Source organism: Sebastes fasciatus, chromosome 15 (assembly GCF_043250625.1).
Source record: "Sebastes fasciatus isolate fSebFas1 chromosome 15, fSebFas1.pri, whole genome shotgun sequence".
Taxonomy (NCBI): Eukaryota; Metazoa; Chordata; class Actinopteri; order Perciformes; family Sebastidae; genus Sebastes; species Sebastes fasciatus.
Window position 1 is genome coordinate 242,788 of NC_133809.1, and position 18,230 is coordinate 261,017.

The 18,230-nt window shown below is 49.7% G+C and overlaps 1 protein-coding gene across 1 annotated transcript in view; it reads left to right on the forward strand.

Moving 5' to 3' along the window:
* arid4a (AT-rich interactive domain 4A) overlaps nucleotides 1-18,230 on the forward strand; it is a 47,258-nt gene that overhangs the window by 28,703 nt on the left and 325 nt on the right. The window contains exons 11-25 of the mRNA XM_074661165.1: nucleotides 575-832; nucleotides 5,601-5,695; nucleotides 5,788-5,885; nucleotides 6,051-6,300; nucleotides 7,935-8,185; nucleotides 8,279-8,440; nucleotides 8,533-8,614; nucleotides 9,007-9,226; nucleotides 9,342-9,404; nucleotides 9,483-9,894; nucleotides 10,864-12,017; nucleotides 12,105-12,209; nucleotides 14,973-15,125; nucleotides 15,221-15,367; nucleotides 17,005-18,230. The exon at nucleotides 17,005-18,230 is cut by the window's right edge and continues 325 nt beyond it. Coding sequence (XP_074517266.1) covers nucleotides 575-832; nucleotides 5,601-5,695; nucleotides 5,788-5,885; nucleotides 6,051-6,300; nucleotides 7,935-8,185; nucleotides 8,279-8,440; nucleotides 8,533-8,614; nucleotides 9,007-9,226; nucleotides 9,342-9,404; nucleotides 9,483-9,894; nucleotides 10,864-12,017; nucleotides 12,105-12,209; nucleotides 14,973-15,125; nucleotides 15,221-15,367; nucleotides 17,005-17,108 — 3,554 coding nt within the window. The 3' untranslated portion in view covers nucleotides 17,109-18,230. The remainder of the gene's footprint in view (nucleotides 1-574; nucleotides 833-5,600; nucleotides 5,696-5,787; nucleotides 5,886-6,050; nucleotides 6,301-7,934; nucleotides 8,186-8,278; nucleotides 8,441-8,532; nucleotides 8,615-9,006; nucleotides 9,227-9,341; nucleotides 9,405-9,482; nucleotides 9,895-10,863; nucleotides 12,018-12,104; nucleotides 12,210-14,972; nucleotides 15,126-15,220; nucleotides 15,368-17,004) is intronic.

Sequence of the window (18,230 nt, forward strand, 5' to 3'; positions counted from 1 at the left end):
CCTCTTTCTCTCCTCTTCTCCCTTACTCTCTCCTCCTCTCCTCCTCCTCCTCTCTCCTCCTCTTTCTCTCCTCCTCTTCTCTCTTACTCTCTCCTCTCTCTCTCCTCCTCTCTCTTCCTCTTTCTCTCCCTCTTCTCCCTTACTCTCTCCTCTCCTCCTCCTCCTCTTTCTCTCCTCCTCTTCTCCCTTACTCTCTCCTCTCCTCCTCCTCCTCTCTCCTCCTCTTTCTCTCCTCCTCTTCTCCCTTACTCTCTCCTCTCTCCCTCCTCCTTCTCTCCTCCTCTCTCTTCCTCTTTCTCTCCTCTTCTCCCTTATTCTCTCCTCTCCTCCTCCTCTCTCCTCCTCCTCTTTCTCTCCTCCTCTTCTCTCTCTCCCTCCTCTCTCCTCCTCTTTCTCTCCTCTTCTCCCTTACTCTCTCCTCCTCCTCTTTCTCTCCTCCTCTTCTCTCTTACTCTCTCCTCTCTCCTCCCTCCTTCTCTCCTCCTCTCTCTTCCTCTTTCTCTCCTCTTCTCCCTTACTCTCTCCTTCTCCCTCCTCTCCTCCTCCTCTCCTCCTCCTCCTGCTCCTCCCCCAGGTTTTGAGGCGGCCCAGGACTTCCTGAGGACCGGGGAGGTCCCAGATGTGTGGAAGATGGACATGAGTCAGATCCTGGACTCGTCCTCCAGTGACGATGAGGACGACGAAGAGGAGAAGGGGAGCGATGCTGACGAGGAGGACGAAGAGGAGAAGAAGAAGAAGAAGAAGCACATAAAGGAGGAGCCGGAGGAGGAGCTGGACCCGGAGGAGAGAGACCACTTCCTGCAGCAGCTCTACAAGTTCATGGAGGACCGAGGTGAGACGGATATAAACCCAGACACCGACAACAGATATATCACTAATAGATTACTATCAGTAGCAGTTGGTCCCAGCAGCCAAGCTACGCTGACGCCACTACTAGCTACTAGCTACTGGCTACTGGCTACTAGCACTACTAGCACTACTAGCTACTAGCTACTAGCTACTAGCTACTGGCTACTAGCACTACTAGCTATTGGCTACTAGCTACTAGCACTACTAGCTACTAGCACTACTAGCTACTAACACTACTGGCTACTAGCACTACTGGCTACTAGCACTACTGGCTACTAGCACTACTGGCTACTAGCACTACTAGCTACTGGCTACTAGCACTACTAGCTACTAGCACTACTAGCTACTAGCTACTGGCTACTAGCTACTAGCACTACTGGCTACTAGCACTACTAACTACTAGCTACTGGCTACTAGCTACTAGCACTACTGGCTACTAGCACTACTAGCTACTAGCACTACTAGCTACTGGCTACTAGCACTACTAGCTACTAGCACTACTAGCTACTAGCTACTAGCACTACTGGCTACTAGCACTACTAGCTACTAGCACTACTAGCTACTGGCTACTAGCACTACTAGCTACTAGCACTACTAGCTACTGGCTACTAGCACTACTAGCTACTAGCACTACTAGCTACTAGCTACTAGCACTACTAGTTACTAGCACTACTGGCTACTAGCACTACTGGCTACTAGCACTACTGGCTACTAGCACTACGCACTACTGGCTACTAGCACTACGCACTACTAGCTACTAGCACTACTAGTTACTGGCACTACTAGCTACTAGCACTACTAGTTACTGGCACTACTAGCTACTAGCACTACTAGCTACTGGCACTACTAGCTACTAGCACTACTAGCTACTGGCACTACTAGCTACTAGCTACTGGCTACTAGCACTACTAGCATTACTAGATACTAGTTTGGGGGTCAGAGGACACTAACATGGTCTAGTTCAGGGGTTCTCAACCTTTTGCAACTGAAGGCCCACTTGTGATTGTCAAAACATTTCCGAGGACCACCTTCCCAAATAAATGAGTAAAAAACCTAACATGTTTATATGTGTTATGATGATATGTGTTATGATGATATGTGTTATGCCACTGTCAGCTGTAATGACCAAAATACATATTGTGCTTACCCTCAGTGAGACACTTGGGCTTGCCTCTGGGAAATGATGAGATGAAGTCGTGGTGGGATGGGTGAGAGGCTGACACGCAGAGTAGCATTCAAAGTTGCTTTCAGTTTGTTCCTTGCCTTTGATTTGGTGACAGTCACAATGGAAAACCCTGACTCACATAAATAGGTGGTGGTGAAAGGCAACAGAAATTTGATTGCCCGTTTTGACAGAGAGGGATATTGACTGGCAGCCAGTATCCAGAATGAAGCACGGTCTACTTGTGTGAGCTGAAGCTTCAGGCTGCTGTCTGCTGATAGTTCCATCAGTTCATTTTCCAACACAGTGGAGAGAGCTGTGTCTTCTGAAGCAGGATCCACAGAGAAAGGGTCCAAAATCCAAAGGTTTCCATCTCGTGCATCTTCTGGGAAGTAGTCTGTAAACTTTCCTGACAACTGAGTCAAATGCTGGGTTATAACACTGGATATGTTGACATGAGGAGTGGCTTCCAAAGTTTCACTGAGGAGTGAAAACACGTCAAATCGTCCCTCCTTGACTCTTCTGTTCCACAGAATACGTTTTTTCTTGAAGCCCTCAATTTTGTCTGAAACCAAAAACACTGTGCTGTTTCTGCCTTGCATTGATATATTGAGCTGATTTAACTGGTCAGATAGATCTGATAAGTAGGCCAGTTTACCATCAGTGTAATGCTCAGCAAGAGGGGAGTGCTGCTCTTCCACAAATGTGTGCACTTCTCTCAGTTCAAAAAGGCGATTAAGCACATGTCCCCTTGAAAGCCACCTTACTTCACTGTGGTACAACAGATCTGCAAATGATCTGCATCAAGTCTTTCACACAAAGCAGCAAAACACCTTGAGTTGAGTGCATGTTTCTTAATATAGTTAACAGTTTTCACAGCCACGTTCATGACTTCATGCAGTTCTGGTGACATCTGCTTTGTAGCTAGACTTTCCCGATGTAAGAAACAGTGCGTCCACTTGGCGTCTGGCGCCCTCTCCTGGATCTGTTTGACAACACCACGATGTCTTCCCGTCATTGATGCAGCGCCGTCTGTGCAAACACCTGTACAGTATTTCCAATCGAGACCTTTTTCGGTGAAGTAATCATCAAGGCAGCGCATTACATGATCTGCCGTTGTTCTTGTTGGAAGCTCCTTGCAAAACAAGAGATCCTCGTGAAGATTACTGTCCTTGCAGTATCTTACAATAAAGCGGCATTGCTAACGTCAGTCGACTCGTCCAGCTGTATGGCAAAGTATGGGCTTGCCTTTATTCCTTCCACAAGTTGGCATTCGATGTCATCACTCATGTCAGTAGTTCTTCTGCTCACGGTGTCATTGGAGAGGGGTATTGACTGCATTTTGGTTGCAGCGGCTTCCCCCAGTAACTCTCGGCACATATCCACATTCATTCAAAGCCTTTCGCTCCTTTGTGGAGCATAGGCCGTTGACCACAGTCCGCCAGAGTCTTTTGTCCTGGGCTTTCCTCTCCAGTTGTTTCCATGTCAGCCCGCTCTGTGTGATGTCCGTGTCAAGGTCCCTGCGCCAGGTGTTCTTGGGCCGGCCTCTCCTTCTTTTGCCTTGTGGGTTCCATCTAAGGGCCTGCCTGGTGATGCTGGTACCGGGTTTCCGGAGTGTATGGCCAATCCATCCCCATCTCCTTCTCCTGATCTCTTCTTCAACAGGTTTTTGACCTGTTCTTTGCCAAAGATCATTGTTACTGATGGTATCCGGCCAGTGGATGTTTAAGATGCGCCTCAGGCAGTTGTTTATGAATGTTTGTACTTTTGTTATTGTGGTCTCGGTTGTCCTCCACGTCTCTGAACCATAGAGGAGTATTGGTTTAATGTTGGAGTTGAAGAGTCTGAGCTTTGTCCGCCGGCTGATTTCTTTGGAGCTCCAGATGTTCTTTAGTTGTATGAATGAAGCCCTTGCCTTGCCGATTCTGGCTCTGACATCTGCATCCGTTCCGCCCTGTTTATTGATGACACTACCGAGGTATGTAAAGGCTTCTACTTCTTCCAGTGCTGTTCCCTCCAAGGTCACTGAGTCTTCACTGGTTGTGTTGACCTTGAGGACTTTACTTTTTCCTTTATGGATGTTGAGGCCTATTTGTGATGATGTGTCTGTCAGTATTGTTGTCACATATCCACAGCGCTTGGCAAAATAAGCTCCTCTGCAATCGTAAAGGGTTTCTTGCTACGAGCTACACGAGCAGCAACCATGTAGCTAGCTTTCAAAGTGGCTTTTGACTGAGTTGTTAATGTTGTGATGACTTTCTGTTGTGCCTGAAGCCCGTCTCTTTTCCTTAGGAAATATTCGTTTGGCTTCTCGACACATCCTGGGTGCTTTGTGTTTAAGTGTCTCTGGAGCTTCGATGGTTTTAGCGCCTCATTTCACAAGATCTCACCACATTGTGCCTTGGGCTCAGCATCACTGCCTGCCATTACCAATCCAAACCTAATGTATTCAGGGTCATATTTCCTCACCACACGCTTCGGAGCTTTACTGGCGCAGGGTTGTCTCCCACATCACTATTTCGCTTTAAAAACCGATCCATTTTGTCTCACTGCATCCGAGAACGTTAGCTAGCTAACAGTGGCAAACACGTTTGTCTCTACCTGATGATGTTTGGTGTTTTTACACAAGGCCTATTGAAGGAGGTTGGGTCACACTTAATCAACGCGCCTTCGGGGTACCGCACATGCGCAGTAATATCTGCTCTGCACTCGCCGAAATTGAGCCGATCGCAACACACGACCGCAGCTCCAGTTACACTGCGCATGTGTTATACCCAATACAAGACCCGTGTCCGCCCGTGTCTCAGCCTCCTTCAATAGGCTTTGGTTTTACAGCAGCTGGCATCTTACCTCCTTTAGGTTTTACCTGCTTTAGGTTTTACCTGCTTTAGGTTTTACCTGCTTTAGGTTTTACCTGCTTTAGGTTTTACCTGCTTTAGGTTTTACCTCCTTTAGGTTTTACCTGCTTTAGGTTTTACCTGCTTTAGGTTTTACCTCCTTTAGGTTTTACCTGCTTTAGGTTTTACCTGCTTTAGGTTTTACCTCCTTTAGGTTTTACCTGCTTTAGGTTTTACCTGCTTTAGGTTTTACCTCCTTTAGGTTTTACCTCCTTTAGGTTTTACCTGCTTTAGGTTTTACCTCCTTTAGGTTTTACCTGCTTTAGGTTTTACCTCCTTTAGGTTTTACCTGCTTTAGGTTTTACCTGCTTTAGGTTTTACCTGCTTTAGGTTTTACCTGCTTTAGGTTTTACCTGCTTTAGGTTTTACCTCCTTTAGGTTTTACCTGCTTTAGGTTTTACCTGCTTTAGGTTTTACCTGCTTTAGGTTTTACCTCCTTTAGGTTTTACCTGCTTTAGGTTTTACCTGTTCACTTTGCTAAATAATAATAAAACAATAATCTAGTACCACTGCCTCCGCGGCCCACTAGATGGCGCTCTGCGGCACACCGGTGGGCCGCGGCCCACTGGTTGAGAATGGCTGGTCTATGGGACCATCAGAGGACACTAACATGGTCTATGGGGGTCAGAGGACACTAACATGGTCTATGGGACCATCAGAGGACACTAACATGGTTTCTGTCTGTCCATCAGGGACTCCCATCAACAAGCCTCCAGTGTTGGGTTATAAAGACCTGAACCTCTTCAAGCTCTTCAGACTGGTCTATCTCCAGGGAGGCTGCCACAAGGTGAGGACTGTCCACCTGTCTGTCTGTCCACCTGTCTGTCTCTCTACTTGAAGTCCTGTGATGTCACTACCTGTTGTTGTTGCGTGTTGCAGATTGAGTCTGGGACCGTGTGGAAGCAGATCTACATGGATCTGGGGATCCCCGTCCTGAACTCTGCTGCGTCTTACAACGTCAAGACGGCCTACAAGAAGTAAGAGAACACACCTGGTCCACCTGGTGCACCTGGTCCTCCTGCTGGTCCACCTGATGCACCTGGTCCTGCTGGTCCTCCTGTGGTCCTGCTGGTCCTCCTGCTGGTCTCCCTGTTACCCATCAGCCCCCTGGTGTTTGTTGACCCTGTCCTCTGTGTCCTCAGGTACCTGTACGGCTTCGAGGAGTACTGCCGCTCTGCCTCCATCACCTTCAGGACCATCCATCACAACAACCCCCGCCCGCCCACCACACCGGCCAATCAGAGGCAGGCGGGGGCGGAGCTTGACAAGCCCTCCACGCCGCCGCCAGAGGAGGAGCAGGAGGAGGAGCCTGTCGATGTCAAGAGGGAGGAGGCGGAGTCAGAGAGTGAGAGCGAGAAGGAGGAGGTGAAGGAGAGACATTCGTCACCGAGGGTGAGACCACACTTCAGACCACCTTTAATTAGCTTTATTATAATTATTAGTATTATAATTATTACTATTCTTATAATTATTATCACTATTACTATTATTACTGGTATTATTATTATTATTATTACTATTATTACTGGTATTATTATTATTACTGGTATTATTACTATTATTATTATTATTATTATTACTGGTATTATTATTATTACTGGTATTATTATTATTATTACTGGTATTATTATTATTACTGGTATTATTATTATTATTATTATTACTGGTATTATTACTATTACTGGTATTATTATTATTACTATTACTGGTATTATTATTATTACTATTACTGGTATTATTATTATATTATTACTGGTATTATTATTATTACTATTACTGGTATTATTATTACTATTACTGGTATTATTATTATCATTACTATTATTACTGGTATTATTATTATTACTATTATTATTATTACTGGTATTACTATTATTATTATTACTGGTATTATTATTATTACTATTACTGGTATTATTATTATTACTATTACTGGTATTATTATTATATTATTACTGGTATTATTATTATATTATTACTGGTATTATTATTACTATTATTATTACTGGTATTATTATTATTACTATTACTGGTATTATTACTATTACTGGTATTATTATTATTACTATTACTGGTATTATTATATTATTACTGGTATTATTATTACTATTATTATTATTACTGGTATTATTATTATTACTATTACTGGTATTATTATTATTACTATTACTGGTATTATTATTATATTATTACTGGTATTATTATTATATTATTACTGGTATTATTATTACTATTATTATTACTGGTATTATTATTATTACTATTACTGGTATTATTATTATTACTATTACTGGTATTATTATTATTACTATTACTGGTATTATTATTATATTATTACTGGTATTATTATTACTATTATTATTATTACTGGTATTATTATTATTACTATTACTGGTATTATTATTATTACTATTACTGGTATTATTATTACTATTATTATTATTACTGGTATTATTACTATTACTGGTATTATTATTATTACTATTACTGGTATTATTATTACTATTACTGGTATTATTATTATTATTATCATTACTATTATTACTGGTATTATTATTATTACTGGTATTATTATTATTACTATTACTGGTATTATTATTATTACTATTATTACTGGTATTATTATTACTATTACTGGTATTATTATATTATTACTGGTATTATTATTATTACTATTACTGGTATTATATTATTACTGGTATTATTATTATTACTATTATTACTGGTATTATTATTATTATTACTGGTATTATTATTACTGGTATTATTATTATTACTATTAGTAGTAGTAGTAGTACTGGTATTATTATTATTATTATTATTATTATTATTACTGGTATTATTATTATTATTATTACTGGTATTATTACTATTATTACTGGTATTATTATTATTATTATTACTGATATTATTATTACTATTATTACTATTATTATTATTACTATTATTAGTAGTAGTAGTAGTACTGGTATTATTATGTAGGGGAGGAAGAGGTGTGATCTGATGTACAGTGTGTCTGGTTGTAGGGGAGGAAGAGGTGTGATCTGAGTCAGCTGAAGGCAGAGAGAGAGTCTCCCTCTGGACCAGAGAAGGGAGGAGGAGGAGGAGGAGACAGGGAGGAGCAGAGGGAGGTGAGGAGACGCAGCAACAGGAGAATGGACGACTCAGAGAGAGGCTCTGAGGAGGACGAGGAGGAGGACGAGGAGGAGGACGAGGAAGAGGAGGATGAAGAGGAGGAGGAGGAGGAGGAGGAGGGGGAGAGGAGCAGAGGAGACGGGTGAGACAGATTTCTAGTATACGAGCTACAGTACTGTTCCTTAGAGACCCGACTCAGGGCAAAGATGTCCCTCTGTGTGTGTGTGTGTGTCAGCGGCGAGGATGAGGAGGACGGCGACTCGGTGACGGGGACGAAGGTCCGGGTGAAGTACGGCCGAGGAAAGACTCAGAAGATCTACGAGGCTCACATCAAGAAGACGGATGTGGACAACGGCGAGCATTTCTACCTGGTTCACTACTACGGCTGGAACGTCAGGTGACTTCTCCTCCGTCAGGTGGTCATTTAAAGGGGCGGCGGCGTTGGAAGCGGAGTCTGTGCTCACCGCCAGCTGTGTGTCTCATCCACAGGTACGACGAGTGGGTGAAGGCCGACCGCATCATCTGGCCCCTGGAGAAAGGGACGAAGACGAGGCGGAGGAAGAAGGTGAAGGTGAGCTCTGTAAGGTCATGTGACCTGGACCTGATACAGGTCATGTGATCACATGCTCACTAGTGTTCACTATTATAGCAGATCTGATACAGGTCATGTGATGACATGCTCACTATTATAGTGGACCTGATACAGGTCATGTGATCACATGCTCACTAGTGTTCACTATTATAGCAGATCTGATACAGGTCATGTGATGACATGCTCACTATTATAGTGGACCTGATACAGGTCATGTGATGACATGCTCACTATTATAGCAGATCTGATACAGGTCATGTGATATGTTCACTAGTGTTCACTATTATAGTGGATCTGATACAGGTCATGTGATGACATGCTCACTAGTGTTTGTTGTTGTCAGACTTTGACGCCGTCCTTCTCACTAACAGAACAAAGACGAGCCGGAGACGGAGAGGGACAAAGACGATGAGAGGTCGCCTTCGATGGCGGCGGTGAAGCCTCCGGGAGCAAAGCGAGGTCGTCCTCAGATCAGGACGACGCCCACCGGCTCTGTGGGACGCAGCGTCTCCAAGACACCCAGCGCAGAGGGACGGTCCAACGGCAAGAGCAGCAGGACGGAGACGCCGTCCAACATGGCCAATGGAGACAGTAAGAGACACTGTGTGTGTGTGTGTGTGTGTGTGTGTGTGTGTGTGTGTGTGTGTGTGTGTGTGTGTGTCTCTGTCTCTGTCTCTGTCTCTCTGACGTGTCCTCCTCCATGTAGACACTCCTCGTAGGAGAACCAGGAGAACGTCGGGGATGTATGACTCTGACAGAGCGTCCAACGGTAAGGTCACTTCCTGTCATTGGTAGTTTCAGTGATTAACCAATAGTATTTAACCAATCTGCTGCTCCGTCTCTGCAGAGGATTCTGGGAACTCATCAGAGGACAGCGAATCAGAAGACCCGCCTGACAAAAAAACGTCGCCATGGCGAGGGCGGACCGAAGCCCCGCCCTGCCAGGAGGAAGAAGAGGTGAAGGAGGAGGAGACGAATGAGGTCGCCGATGTCACGAAGACTGCTAAGGACGACAACGCTGTCACCGTGGCAACAGCAGATCCGCTGCCTGTCGCCACGGCAGCGGCGTGTCCCAGCATGCCTCAGGAGAAAACTGACAAACTCTTGATACAATCAGAAAAGGAGGAGCAGGGGGAGGAGCCAGCAGTAGAAGCCGCCATGTTGCTGGTTAACCTGGACAAGAAGACGGCATCTGTCCAAGAGACAGACAACATGTCTTCTGCACAGGAAGTGCTCGCCAAGACGTCCCCCAGCAGGACGTCTCCTCCCGCGCCCGGCAACAGGATGTCTCCTCCCGCGCCCGGCAACAGGACGTCTCCTCCCGCGCCCGGCAACAGGACGTCTCCTCCCGCGCCCGGCAACAACACGTCTCCTCCCGCGCCCGGCAACAACACGTCTCCTCCCGCGCCCGGCAACAACACGTCTCCTCCCGCGCCCGGCAACAGGACGTCTCCTCCCGCGCCCGGCAACAGGACGTCTCCTCCCGCGCCCGGCAACAGGACGTCTCCTCCCGCGCCCGGCAACAGGACGTCTCCTCCCGCGCCCGGCAACAGGACGTCTCCTCCCGCGCCCGGCAACAGGACGTCTCCTCCCGCGCCCGGCAACAGGACGTCTCCTCCCGCGCCCGGCAACAGGACGTCTCCTCCCGCGCCCGGCAACAGGACGTCTCCTCCCGCGCCCGGCAACAGGACGTCTCCTCCCGCGCCCGGCAACAGGACGTCTCCTCCCGCGTCCGGCAACAACACGTCTCCTCCCGCGCCCGGCAACAGGACGTCTCCTCCCGCGCCCGTCAACAGGACGTCTCCTCCCGCGCCCGTCAACAGGACGTCTCCTCCCGCGCCCGTCAACAGGACGTCTCCTCCCGCGCCCGTCAACAGGACGTCTCCTCCCGCGCCCGTCAACAGGACGTCTCCTCCCGCGCCCGTCAACAGGACGTCTCCTGCCGCGCCCGGCAACAGGACGTCTCCTCCCGCGCCCGGCAACAGGACGTCTCCTCCCGCGCCCGGCAACAGGACGTCTCCTCCCGCGCCCGGCAACAGGACGTCTCCTCCCGCGCCCGGCAACAGGACGTCTCCTCCCGCGCCCGGCAACAGGACGTCTCCTCCCGCGCCCGGCAACAGGACGTCTCCTCCCGCGCCCGGCAACAGGACGTCTCCTCCCGCGCCCGGCAACAGGACGTCTCCTCCCGCGCCCGGCAACAGGACGTCTCCTCCCGCGCCCGGCAACAGGACGTCTCCTCCCGCGCCCGTCAACAGGACGTCTCCTGAGGAGCAAGCGTCCTCCCCTCAGCCCGCCCCTGCAGAGGAGGAGGACAGCAGGTCCACTCCTCTGTCTTCCCCCAGGGTCAAAGGTCGCAGGACCCTCCTCAGGGAGACAGGCTCTGGAGCGCCTCCCAGAATCCCCCTCTGCATCTCCCCCGCCGCTAGCCCAGCCCACATGGCGTCTCCTCCTCGCAGCGTCCTGAAGAGACAGGACGAGCCCATGGTGGTCCTCCGCTGCCTCCCCACCCAGCACCTCCCCCCGGAGTCCCCCACCGCTGACTCAGACACTGACTCCGCCACCGAGGAGGAGGAGGAGGAGGAGGAGGAGGGGGAGGAGGAGCAGGGGTTACCTGAGGAGAGGAGCAGCGTCACGCTGAAACGTAAGGCAGCAGAGCAGCGAGCGGCCGACAAGAAGCTCCGCCCCGACAGGAGGCAGGAGGAGGTCGCCTCCCCCAAACACTCCCCCGCCCCGTCCAAGATGGCTGCTGGAGCTTCACCTAAAACCCCCCCCGTCCCGTCCAAGATGGCCGCCGGCGCTTCACCCAAAAGCCTGTCCTCACCTCTCCGGAGGGGGGAGTCAGAGAGGAGGAGCGAGGGAGTGATGAAGACAGAGGACTGGCCCCGCCCAGTGGAGGAGATGCAGAGGGAGGTGTCGGAGGAGCGACTGATGGGCGGAGCCATGAAGGAGCTGGAGGTGCATGCTGGGACGCCCCCCCCTGCCCCGGGCCCCTCCCCCGCCGAGGAGCTGGAGCCACAGATCGGCCCCGAGGCGCTGGTCTGCCACGAGGTGGACCTGGACGACCCGGACGAGAAGGAGAAGCCCAGCATCGCCCCCGAGCACCTCCTCCTGATGATAAGGGAGTCGCAACCGGCCCCGGCCCTGCTGCCTCACCTCCTCCACGCCTCCCTCCCCTCCCCCCACCTCCCCCAGCCTCAGCTCAGGCCCTTCCTGCCGGCCGCCGCTCTCAGCTCCGCCTCCAGCCCCGGGGAGCTCCACCCAGCCAGGAGCGCCGGCGAGGAGGAGGAGAGAGGATCAGCGAGGGGGGAACAGGAGGGAGACTCCAGCCCCGCCTCCTCCTCCTCCACCTCCCTGCTGTCCCTGCAGGAGACCAAGGACAGAGGTGAGACCACACTGTGTATGTCTGTCTCCTCACTCCTGATTGGTTAGTTGTTGTAGAGAGTGACCTGTGTGACCTTTGACCCCTCAGGTCAGAAGAGAGTGATGGACTGTAACTTGAGCCCGACGGCCAAGAAACAGAAACGCAACCAGAAACGACTCAACACACACGGGAAGGTGGAGAAGAACGGAGCAGGTGAGAGTTGTGGTGTTAGAAACATTTTATATTTGATTCGTGACAAAACGTTGCTTTCGACCAGAACACCCTCGGCGGTGTACTTGGTAACTGGACATCCTAGGAGGTGTACTTGGTACCTGGACATCCTAGGAGGTGTACTTGGTACCTGGACATCCTAGGAGGTGTACTTGGTACCTGGACATCCTAGGAGGTGTACTTGGTACCTGGACATCCTAGGAGGTGTACTTGGTACCAGGACATCCTAGGCGGTGTACTTGGTACCTGGACATCCTAGGCGGTGTACTTGGTACCTGGACATCCTAGGCGGTGTACTTGGTACCTGGACATCCTAGGAGGTGTACTTGGTACCTGGACATCCTAGGAGGTGTACTTGGTACCTGGACATCCTAGGAGGTGTACTTGGTACCTGGACATCCTAGGAGGTGTACTTGGTACCTGGACATCCTAGGAGGTGTACTTGGTACCTGGACATCCTAGGAGGTGTACTTGGTACCAGGACATCCTAGGCGGTGTACTTGGTACCTGGACATCCTAGGCGGTGTACTTGGTACCTGGACATCCTAGGCGGTGTACTTGGTACCTGGACATCCTAGGCGGTGTACTTGGTACCAGGACATCCTAGGCGGTGTACTTGGTACCAGCTGTAGCGGTCGTAAAAGTAAAAACCAGGTGTGGGAGGAGTTCTGGGAGACCATGGAGAAGGACTTTAGGTTGGCCTCAAGGAAATCTTCTCACCTCCTTGTCTCCTCCTCCTCTCTGTCCTCCTCTCTGTCCTCCTCCTCTCTCTCTGTCCTCCTCTCTGTCCTCCTCTCTGTCCTCCTCTCTGTCCTCCTCTCTCTCTGTCCTCCTCTCTGTCCTCCTCTCTATCCTCCCCTCTCTCTGTCCTCCTCTCTCTCTGTCCTCCTCTCTATCCTCCTCCTCCTCTCTCTCTGTCCTCCTCTCTATCCTCCTCCTCCTCTCTCTCTGTCCTCCTCCTCTCTCTGTCCTCCTCCTCTCTCTGTCCTCCTCCTCCTCTCTCTCTGTCCTCCTCTCTCTGTCCTCCTCTCTCTGTCCTCCTACTCTCTGTCCTCCTACTCTCTGTCCTCCTACTCTCTCTGTCCTCCTCCTCTCTCTGTCCTCCTCTCTATCCTCCTCCTCCTCTCTCTCTGTCCTCCTCCTCTCTCTGTCCTCCTCTCTCTCTGTCCTCCTCTCTCTGTCCTCCTACTCTCTCTGTCCTCCTCCTCTCTCTGTCCTCCTACTCTCTCTGTCCTCCTCCTCTCTCTGTCCTCCTCCTCTCTGTCCTCCTCTCTATCCTCCTCCTCCTCTCTCTCTGTCCTCCTACTCTCTGTCCTCCTACTCTCTCTGTCCTCCTCCTCTCTCTGTCCTCCTCTCTATCCTCCTCCTCCTCTCTCTGTCCTCCTCCTCTCTCTGTCCTCCTCTCTATCCTCCTCCTCCTCTCTCTGTCCTCCTCCTCTCTCTGTCCTCCTCTCTCTCTGTCCTCCTCTCTCTGTCCTCCTCCTCTCTCTGTCCTCCTCCTCTCTGTCCTCCTCTCTATCCTCCTCCTCCTCTCTCTCTGTCCTCCTACTCTCTGTCCTCCTCCTCTCTCTGTCCTCCTCTCTATCCTCCTCCTCCTCTCTCTCTGTCCTCCTCCTCTCTGTCCTCCTCTCTATCCTCCTCCTCCTCTCTCTGTCCTCCTCCTCTCTCTGTCCTCCTCCTCTCTGTCCTCCTCTCTATCCTCCTCCTCCTCTCTCTGTCCTCCTCCTCTCTCTGTCCTCCTCCTCTCTCTGTCCTCCTCCTCCTCTCTCTCTGTCCTCCTCCTCTCTCTGTCCTCCTACTCTCTGTCCTCCTACTCTCTGTCCTCCTCCTCTCTGTCCTCCTACTCTCTGTCCTCCTACTCTCTCTGTCCTCCTCCTCTCTCTGTCCTCCTCTCTATCCTCCTCCTCCTCCTCTCTGTCCTCCTCTCTATCCTCCTCCTCCTCTCTCTGTCCTCCTCCTCTCTCTGTCCTCCTCCTCTCTCTGTCCTCCTCCTCCTCTCTCTCTGTCCTCCTCTCTCTGTCCTCCGCCTCTCTCTGTCCTCCTACTCTCTGTCCTCCTCCTCTCTCTGTCCTCCTCTCTGTCCTCCTCCTCTCTCTGTCCTCCTCTCTATCCTCCTCCTCCTCTCTCTGTCCTCCTCCTCCTCTCTCTGTCCTCCTCCTCTCTCTGTCCTCCTACTCTCTGTCCTCCTACTCTCTGTCCTCCTACTCTCTGTCCTCCTCCTCTCTGTCCTCCTCCTCTCTGTCCTCCTCCTCTCTGTCCTCCTACTCTCTGTCCTCCTACTCTCTCTGTCCTCCTCCTCTCTCTGTCCTCCTCTCTATCCTCCTCCTCCTCTCTCTGTCCTCCTCCTCCTCTCTCTGTCCTCCTCCTCTCTCTGTCCTCCTCCTCTCTCTGTCCTCCTCTCTATCCTCCTCCTCCTCCTCTCTGTCCTCCTCTCTATCCTCCTCCTCCTCTCTCTGTCCTCCTCCTCTCTCTGTCCTCCTCCTCTCTCTGTCCTCCTCCTCCTCCTCTCTCTGTCCTCCTCCTCCTCTCTCTCTGTCCTCCTCTCTCTGTCCTCCGCCTCTCTCTGTCCTCCTACTCTCTGTCCTCCTCCTCTCTCTGTCCTCCTCTCTGTCCTCCTCCTCTCTCTGTCCTCCTCTCTATCCTCCTCCTCCTCTCTCTCTGTCCTCCTACTCTCTGTCCTCCTCCTCTCTCTGTCCTCCTCTCTGTCCTCCTCCTCTCTGTCCTCCTCTCTATGTCCTCCTCCAGGTCACAGCAGTGACAGTGAGGACCAGTCTCGCCTGTCTCTGTCTCAGAAGTCCCAGAAGTCTCGGTGTCCTGGTCTCTCGTCTCCGTCGTCTCACAGTAAAGATAAACACAACTTCTCCCCTCAGAGGACGTACAAGTGGACCTTCCAGCTCGGTAACGCACTGATGATGATGATGATGATGATGATGATTATTAATATTATTAATAATATTATTATTAATTAATTAATATATGAACCCCCCCCCCAGACGAGCTGGACAGCATGTCCAGCACGGACAGGATCTCCTTCCTGCAGGAGAAGCTGCAGGAGATCAGGAAGTACTACATGACCCTGAAGTCAGAGGTGGCGTCCATCGACCGGCGGAGGAAGAGACTAAAGAAGAAGGAGAGAGAAGGTAAGAGACGCAGGGCATGCTGGGAGACGCAGTCCACCGTAGGCGGTGTACTTGGTACCTGGACATCCTAGGAGGTGTACTAGGTACCAGGACATCCTAGGCGGTGTACTTGGTACCAGGACATCCTAGGAGGTGTACTAGGTACCAGGACATCCTAGGCGGTGTACTTGGTACCTGGACATCCTAGGAGGTGTACTCGGTACCTGGACATCCTAGGCGGTGTACTTGGTACCTGGACATCCTAGGAGGTGTACTTGGTACCTGGACATCCTAGGCGGTGTACTTGGTACCTGGACATCCTAGGAGGTGTACTTGGTACCAGGACATCCTAGGCGGTGTACTCGGTACCAGGACATCCTAGGCGGTGTACTTGGTACCAGGACATCCTAGGAGGTGTACTTGGTACCTGGACATCCTAGGCGGTGTACTTGGTACCTGGACATCCTAGGAGGTGTACTTGGTACCAGGACATCCTAGGCGGTGTACTCGGTACCAGGACATCCTAGGCGGTGTACTCGGTACCAGAACATCCTAGGCGGTGTACTCGGTACCAGGACATCCTAGGCGGTGTACTCGGTACCAGGACATCCTAGGCGGTGTACTCGGTACCAGAACATCCTAGGCGGTGTACTTAGTACCTGGACATCCTAGGCGGTGTACTTGGTACCAGGACATCCTAGGCGGTGTACTTGGTACCTGGACATCCTAGGAGGTGTACTTGGTACCAGGACATCCTAGGAGGTGTACTCGGTACCAGGACATTCTAGGCGGTGTACTCGGTACCAGGACATCCTAGGCGGTGTATTTGGTACCAGGACATCCTAGGCGGTGTACTTGGTACCAGAACATCCTAGGCGGTGTACTTGGTACCTGGACATCCTAGGCGGTGTACTTCGTACCTGGACATCCTAGGCGGTGTACTTGGTACCAGGACATCCTAGGCGGTGTACTTGGTACCTGGACATCCTAGGAGGTGTACTCGGTACCAGGACATCCTAGGAGGTGTACTCGGTACCAGGACATCCTAGGCGGTGTACTCGGTACCAGGACATCCTAGGCGGTGTACTCGGTACCTGGACATCCTAGGCGGTGTACTCGGTACCAGGACATCCTAGGCGGTGTACTCGGTACCAGGACACCCTAGGCGGTGTACTCGGTACCTGGACATCCTAGGCGGTGTACTCGGTACCAGGACATCCTAGGCGGTGTACTCGGTACCTGGACATCCTAGGCGGTGTACTCGGTACCAGGACATCCTAGGCGGTGTACTCGGTACCTGGACATCCTAGGCGGTGTACTCGGTACCAGGACATCCTAGGCGGTGTACTTGGTACCAGGACATCCTAGGCGGTGTACTTGGTACCAGGACATCCTAGGCGGTGTACTTGGTAACTGGACATCCTAGGCGGTGTACTCGGTACCAGGACATCCTAGGCGGTGTACTCGGTACCAGGACATCCTAGGCGGTGTACTTGGTACCAGGACATCCTAGGAGGTGTACTCGGTACCAGGACATCCTAGGCGGTGTACTTGGTAACTGGACATCCTATGCGGTGTACTCGGTACCAGGACATCCTAGGCGGTGTACTTGTTTGTCCGTATCCTGTCAGTAATTATTTATCTTTACTGTCTCTCAGTGTCCAACACGACAGCGTCCACCTCGTCGGGCTCCTCGGACACCGGTATGAGTCCGTCCTCGGCGTCTCCCACTCAGAACACCGTCGCCGTGGAGTGCAGGTGATGACACGCCCACCCAGGCCCCGCCCACCACCACACCGTCAGCCCCGCTCCCCTCCCAACTACAGACTCAAAAAAAAACTCCCTGCGGGTCAGAGGGGGGGGGGGGGGAGAGACGACCACCTGACCTCTGACCTTAGCCCCGCCCCCTCACCTGTGGACTGACTTCCTGTTGGAGGAGAGAAACATCAGCCGTCTGTTCAGCCGCCACAGAACACTCTCCTTCCTTCCTTCCTTCCTTCCTCCCTCCCTCTGATGCGTCCTCAGTGCTTCTGCTCAGCGTCTCCTATTTTTCAAAATAAAGTGACATGTTATTTTTTGGGGGCTGGGGGGCTCGTTACTTTTCATTAACTCTCTTTTTTTTTTTTAAGTAAACAGAAAAAGATTTAAAAAACAAGTTTCCTGACTTCCTGTTGTGATGTTTTTATATGAAATCAAAGCTTTTATTTTGGTAAAAAAACAAACAAACAAAAAGAATCTAAAGTTTCTGACGTCACATCCGAGAACGAGAGAACATGAAATATTATGTTAGATATTAACTTTTGTTTTTGTTGTAAAATAATAAAAAATTAATCTTATTTATTTAGTTAGTGGATGTATGGAAGATCATTACTGCCGGGAAAATAAACAGAAATAAAATTGAGGAACTAATTAAAAACAGTCCCAGTGTATCATTTCATTTATCAATAAAATATATTATTACGTTTTATTTCAAACTTAATTTTGCAATTTAATTTAGTAGTCAAATTATGATTTAATTTTTAATAAAAGTCAAAATAATAAGTTATGTCATAATTTGGAGATAAAATTTAAATTAAATTGATTGAATCTCATGTCTCAGAATTTAGGTTTAATATTTAAAATCTGTGTCGATTCAAAGTTTTAATTAATAACCGAAACTGACTTTATTCGTAAAATTTTGATAAGTCAATTTTAACTTAATATTGATTTAGTAAATTCAGATTATGACTTAAAATTATAACTGAACATTATTTTAATTTTAATTAATTTAGATTTGTTTCTGATGATTTAGTTAAATTAGTAGCTTTGATCTTCCGTACATCCAGGGCTGACCTCGCCTCTCTTCTTCCTCTCTGACTCTTTTTCTTCTGTGGTGTCCTGACAG